Source organism: Phlebotomus argentipes, unplaced genomic scaffold (genome assembly GCF_947086385.1).
Source record: "Phlebotomus argentipes unplaced genomic scaffold, Phlebotomus argentipes genome assembly scaffold_4, whole genome shotgun sequence".
NCBI classification, from domain to species: domain Eukaryota; kingdom Metazoa; phylum Arthropoda; class Insecta; order Diptera; family Psychodidae; genus Phlebotomus; species Phlebotomus argentipes.
In genome coordinates, this window is record NW_026776174.1 from 772,080 (window position 1) to 778,081 (window position 6,002).

Consider the following 6,002-nt stretch of genomic DNA (forward strand, 5'->3'; position numbering starts at 1 on the left):
ACTAAATTTTCGTTTCTATTTGAACGCATTTTAACAATGCTTGTTGTACAATAAAATCTATTTATTAATTGTATTTCACGTTACATCAATCCCTGAGCCGTTTGGATGGCAATCTCTTGATCCTGGGCATTCATTAGGGCATAGTGACTGTATTCCATGAACAGCGTCGCCCGGCCGGATGTGAGAATCCTCAAGGAGCTTGAGTAATTGGATAATTCCGCGAGAGGTGCGTGAACGCGGAGTTGCTTGCTAGATTCACCCTTCGGCGTCATATCCACAATCGTAGCTCTTCTCCTTGTCAGATCAGGAAGGACAACAGGCATGAGATTTGCCGGTGCGACAATTTCCAGGGACATTATTGGCTCCAGAAGACGACAACCAGCATTCCTGAGGATCTGCAAAGCAAAGAATCGTTGAAGATTTGAGCAAAAATGCCACAATTGAGACTCACTTTCTGAACACATTGAGCCGCTGTTGCGATCACGAAGGAATCAACAGCTCCTGAGCCAATGCTGATGTCGTGAAGGACAGCATAAGTGTCAACAACCACGCCGCCGAGCTTTGGTCCTCTCTCTAATCCCGTCAAGACGCCTTTCTTCAGCAGATTCAAGTGTCTCGGGCGCAGAGAAGTCAATCCTTCGCCAGCATCCTTTGTTGTGTCCAAGATGAACTTCTCCTTCTGTCCTTGTCGCAAGGAGAGCTCAATGGAGACCTTCTGCTTGCTTCCGGCGATGTCCTTCTCAACCAGAAGCGTTTCTCTCGCTTCCGCCACGTCCAGAGTTTCTTTGTATGCAATCTGAAGAGGTCCCAAAATCACGTCCACTTTGTATTCCGTGAGAATTCTCGACTTGACAATGTCCAGGTGGAGTTCACCCATTCCGCCAAGGACAGTCTGGAGAGTTGTCTCGTCGTAGCGAATTCTTAGACTGGGATCTTCTCGCTGAAGCTGCATCAGAGCCAAGTCCAGATTCTTCTGCTGCGACAATGAAGGCGGTTCGACAGAACAGAAGTAAACAGCGTCTGGTATTTTCGTCTCAACAGAGAACACACTTCCTGTCCTCTCTTCCTCCTCAACAGGAGAATCCTCATCACTCTCAGGAAGGGCTTTTGGGAACTTCTTCTGAAGCCTCTTGAGAATCGCGCCACTTCCGACCAGAAGATCTCCAGTCATTGTTGTCTGTGAAATTCAATGCAAATCAACACTAATCCTTGTTAATCAACCAGGAACTCACCTTCAATCCCGCACAGATTCCAATATCGCCCGTGGAAACCTCATCAATCTCTCTGTACTCATTAGCCAGAGGTTCGTAGATTCTCTGAGCGGCTTCGGCACCTCCTCTTCCCGTTGTCACCTTTCCATTTCTCTTTAGACTGCCAGACAGGACGCGGAAGAGTGTCAAAGGACCTCTCTGCTTATCGTGCATGATTTTGAAGACTCTCGCAATGAAATCTCCCTCAAACGACGCGAGTTCTTTGTATCTGTCGCCAGGATTGGGGAAATAATTGACAATTCCGTCCAGGAGACTCTGAATCCCTGTATTCTTGTACGCTGATCCGAGGAGAACAGGAACGACTTTGCACTGAATTGTGGCTCTCTGAATGGCTTTCTGCACAGTGTCTATGTCAATGTCTGTGAGTGAATCCTTGGAGATGACAATATCCGCGAGTTCATCATCAACTCCCGACAGTTGATCGATTATTTCACACCTTTTCGCGTCACACTCCGCCTTCAGATCTTCAGGAATTGGAGAGATCTTGTAGTTTGAGCCTTCAGACTTCACATCCCACGTGAGAAGCTTCCTCTTCACCACATCCACAATTCCTGCTAATTGCTTCTTCCCTCTGATTGGGATTTGCAGAGGCAGTGGCAGGACTCTCAAGTGTCTCCTCATGTCCTCCAGACAACCCTCAAAGTCCGCATCCTCTCTGTCCATCTTGTTCACGAACACAATCCTGGGCAAACTGTAGCGATCCGCTTGTGACCAGACAGTCAATGTCTGCGCTTCAACACCTGCCGAAGCGTCCAGGATCACAACAGCGGCATCCACAGCGCCCAAGCTCAACTCCACCTCCATTGTGAAGTCAATGTGTCCGGGAGTGTCTATCAGATTGATCTTGGCAGTGTCCCAGGGAAAGGTAACGGCAGCACTGCAAATCGTGATGCCACGCTCGCGCTCCTGATCCAGAAAATCCGTCACAGTGTTGCCATGATGCACTTCACCGAGGGATCGTGTCTTTCCCGAGTAGAAGAGCATCCTCTCCGTGGTTGTGGTCTTTCCGGCATCAATATGAGCCAGAATTCCGATGTTTCTCGTGCACGACATGCCACGAACATGGAGTCGAATTAAGGGTTTCAATTTACACAGGATTCTCGATGAAAGACTCAAAGACATCTTTGCAATTTATCGAAATATCACTCTAGATTAAATACACTGCAAGAACACAATGTTTTACTGGTGATAAGTATCTTATTTTCATGGATTTTCAAGGAAGAATATTTGCTTGTGAGACTCCATGATTTCGTCCAGAATCAAAACATTGCGACATAACCTCATTTTCGTTCAACGGTTGAGACGAAATTTCCCAACCGATTCACGAACGCGGCCGAAGTTGCGGCCGGAGCCGCGCCGTGCTGTCAGAAGCCATCCAAAATATGGTTATTGATCGCATTTAAGGTGAAAATTTTCTCACATTTACGCCCCAATTTCACCCAATTGAGGCACCCGAATGTAGTGCAGCACTCGTGAAGCATTGTAAGATTGCAGTGATTGCGTTATCCTCGTCGTGGAGTCATGAATAATTGCCTTTTCAGATGACCGTGAATTCCGACTCTAATGACAAGGGGGCTTCCGCCTCCCGGGCGAGATGCTTCTTCGACATCTCAATTGGCGGCCTTCCGGCGGGCAGAGTGGTGTTTGAGCTGTACATGGATGTGACTCCCAAGACGGCGGAGAACTTCCGGGCCCTGTGCACGGGTGAAAAGGGACTGGGAAAGTCCACCGGAAAGCCTCTGCACTACAGCGGAGTAATTTTCCATCGCGTGGTGAAGGACTTTATGATACAAGCCGGAGATTTTTCCAACAAGAACGGCACAGGCGGTGAATCCATCTACGGTGGAACCTTCGAGGGTAAGCTGATGGTGTGTCAGGATTGTCAGGATGCTGAATTGTGTGATTTTTGCAGATGAAAACTTCAACTTGAAGCACGACAAGCCATTCCTTCTCTCCATGGCAAATCGAGGAAAGAACACAAACGGCTCGCAGTTTTTCATGTAGGCCCTCAACCTCTCTCTCTCTCTCTGTCTATCCATAGTGAAACATGTCTGGAGAAGAATGTCCGCAAAATCTCACACTCTTTGTTATTTATTTTTAGCACCACTCAGCCTGCGCCTCATCTGGACAAGTAAGACCCCAAAAACCACCTGCAAATCCATGCGGAATTGACTAATTATCTCGCTATTCTCTTGCAGTGTTCACGTGGTGTTCGGGCATGTTGTCTCCGGACAGGATTTGGTCACACAGCTGGAACAATTGCCCGTGGACAGGAACTCAAGGCCTCTTCAGGATGCCACAATCACAAATTGTGGTGAACTTGTGCGCCAGATTAAAGGTAAAAGTGAGAGAAAGAAGGGAAAAATACCAGAACATATGGGAAAAAATGCGCATGAGAGGAATTTTTTTGGTGCGTTTCATGCAAAAATCCAGTAGCAAAGACTTAAAGTCCAATTCATTCGATACAGAGTTCTTGCATTCAACATTCCAGCTTTCTATCGCATCAGCGCAACATTTACCTATTCCGCATTTTCAATTTATTATATGCAAATTATGGTTAATTGGCATTTCTGATCTACTTTCTAGCCAAGAAAGTCAAGAAGAAGAAAGTCGTCTCGTCGGAATCTGAGGAGGAATCCGACAGCGATGAGTCAACGGTGAAGAGTAAGAAGAAAAAGAAGAAGGACAAGAAGGAGAGGTAAAATGTCTAATCAGAAAATGTGTCTAAAGAAACTGAGTGTTGATGATTTGTTGTCCTTTGCAGGAAAGATGATTCTGTGGAGGAAGGAGAGCTGGAAGAGAGCGAACAATCGCTCTTTCCACTGACTAAAATTGATCCAAAGGAGATTCCTGATGTGTCCAATAAGTTCCTCATGCGAGAAGTGGCGGCAAAGGAGAAAGATGACGGTGACAAGAGTGAGGATGACGATGATGATGAGGATGATGATAAGGACAGAAAGCGCAGGAATGAGCGTGGGCAGAGGAAGTGAGTCTGAGTTTAAAGAGAATCCTTTTTTCAACAGAGATTTTAATTGATTTCTTTCCTCTGTATTTTGCAGCTTTGGCTGGTCAAAGAAGCGCGTTCCTCTGTCGCGCAGTGGACGCGCTATCAAGGGCAGAGGCGTTTTTCGCTACAGAACGCCATCGCGCTCTCGCAGTCGCTCGAGGAGTGTGACGCCGCCGCATTGGAAGCAGGCGCAGAAGCGAACGATTAAGCTGTCGGACTTTGAGAAGATCGAGGAGGAGAAGAAGCAGCGCGAGATGGAGATCAAGAGGCGCGAGGTGGAGCGCAAGAAGCGCCACGAGGAGATCGCCAGGGATGCGAAGAAGAGCTTCTATGAGCTGCAGCAGGTGAGCAGCTATGGCGGGAAGGGGAAGAACAGTGAGAAGAACAACAGTGGCTCCATCATTCCCGGTGACGATCCCAAGGCCGGCATGATGGATCTCAATGCGCTGGACTATGAGCATCATGGCAGTGATGTTGAGGATCAGCAGGAGGCGCACAAGTCCTCGACCAAGTCCGATGTGATGGCGTTGGCGCTGGGCGTGGAGGTGAAGGCGGGCGAGGGGCAGAAGAAGGCGCCTGTGAAGGTGGCTGAGACAGCCAAGGGCAGCAAGTACGATCGCTCGCCGGACAGGAAGCGTCGTCGCTCGCGATCGCGTGAGCATCGACGCTCGCGGTCGCCCAAGCGCGGTGGCGGCGGCGGCGGCCACAAGGAGTCGTCGCGGAAGAGTCATCGGGAGTCCTCGCGGCGGCACGGACACAGCAGCCGCCGGCGGGACTCCAGCGATCGCTCACGATCGCGCGAGCGACGCAGACGCTCGCGATCTTCCTCGTCGAGGCGGCATCGCGGCCACCGCAGCCGCTCGCCGCGCGACAGCAAGGAAAAGAAGCACGCGGAGGAGAAGCCGAAGGTGCTGTCGAGTGAGGAGAAGGCGAAGCTGCACAAGGAGAAGATGCTGAAGCGTGCCGAGGCGCTGCTGCTGCTGAAGGATCACATGAAGAAGGAGATTGAGGAGCAGGAGAAGCGCCAGGCGGAGCGCGAGCGCGAGCGCCTGCGGCAGCTGGAGGAGACTGACGATCTGGCGCGTCTGGAGAAGATAAAGCAGGAGACGCTGCAGAAGCTCCAGGCGCACGATGATGAGCAGCTGAAGAAGGTGATTGACGGCGTGGTGTCCAGTGTGAAGTCCTCCAAGGGGCGCAAATCCCGCAGTCCGCCGAGTGACAGGAAGCGTCACAGGAAGCACGCGAAGACACAGAGGAAATCTCAGAGGATGAGGTCAGCTTCCACTTCGTCGGCCGACTCGAAGAACTCCTTCAAACTCTAAGAAAAAGTCGCAGAGGAGCGTGGAAATTTCATTTCTTCAGTAGTTTTTCTTTCATTTTTCAGTACTGAGCCTCAATTTTCATTAGAATTTGCGCAAATCATTTACTTTTAGGTTTCCCTCTAGAAATTGTTTGAATTTAAGTCCACATTTGGAGAATATTTGTTTGGACACAATCGTTGTTAAATGCGCATTGTTGAAAGAATATGGATTCTAAATTAAATGCTAGAATCCAAAACTCACTGTCCAAAGATATTTGGAGTGGAATTTCATATTTTACATATTCTTTGCCCACAGAACAAGTGTTTGAAAATTATGGAAATGATCATAATAAAGTGTAATAAAACAGAAATCTCATTTTTCAGCTGCAGAATTGGAGTAAATTCTTCTTTTTGAAATGTAAAA

At 48.7% G+C, this 6,002-nt stretch overlaps 2 protein-coding genes across 2 annotated transcripts; one reads left to right on the forward strand and one right to left on the reverse strand.

Annotated features, from left to right (window-relative positions):
* Window positions 1–66: 66 nt before the first annotated feature.
* Window positions 67–2,514, reverse strand: LOC132258085 (ribosome-releasing factor 2, mitochondrial). Its single transcript, XM_059755191.1, has 3 exons — window positions 1,233–2,514; window positions 452–1,177; window positions 67–395 (listed from the first exon to the last, which is right to left on the reverse strand). The coding sequence occupies exons 1-3, from the start codon at window positions 2,391–2,393 to the stop codon at window positions 81–83; spliced, it is 2,202 nt and encodes a 733-aa protein (XP_059611174.1). The 5' UTR covers window positions 2,394–2,514; the 3' UTR covers window positions 67–80.
* Window positions 2,515–2,632: 118 nt separating this feature from the next.
* Window positions 2,633–5,949, forward strand: LOC132258086 (peptidyl-prolyl cis-trans isomerase G). The gene is made up of 8 exons (XM_059755192.1): window positions 2,633–2,753; window positions 2,813–3,128; window positions 3,184–3,271; window positions 3,373–3,402; window positions 3,470–3,609; window positions 3,858–3,969; window positions 4,036–4,257; window positions 4,331–5,949. The coding sequence occupies exons 2-8, from the start codon at window positions 2,813–2,815 to the stop codon at window positions 5,598–5,600; spliced, it is 2,178 nt and encodes a 725-aa protein (XP_059611175.1). The 5' UTR covers window positions 2,633–2,753; the 3' UTR covers window positions 5,601–5,949.
* Window positions 5,950–6,002: the final 53 nt, after the last annotated feature.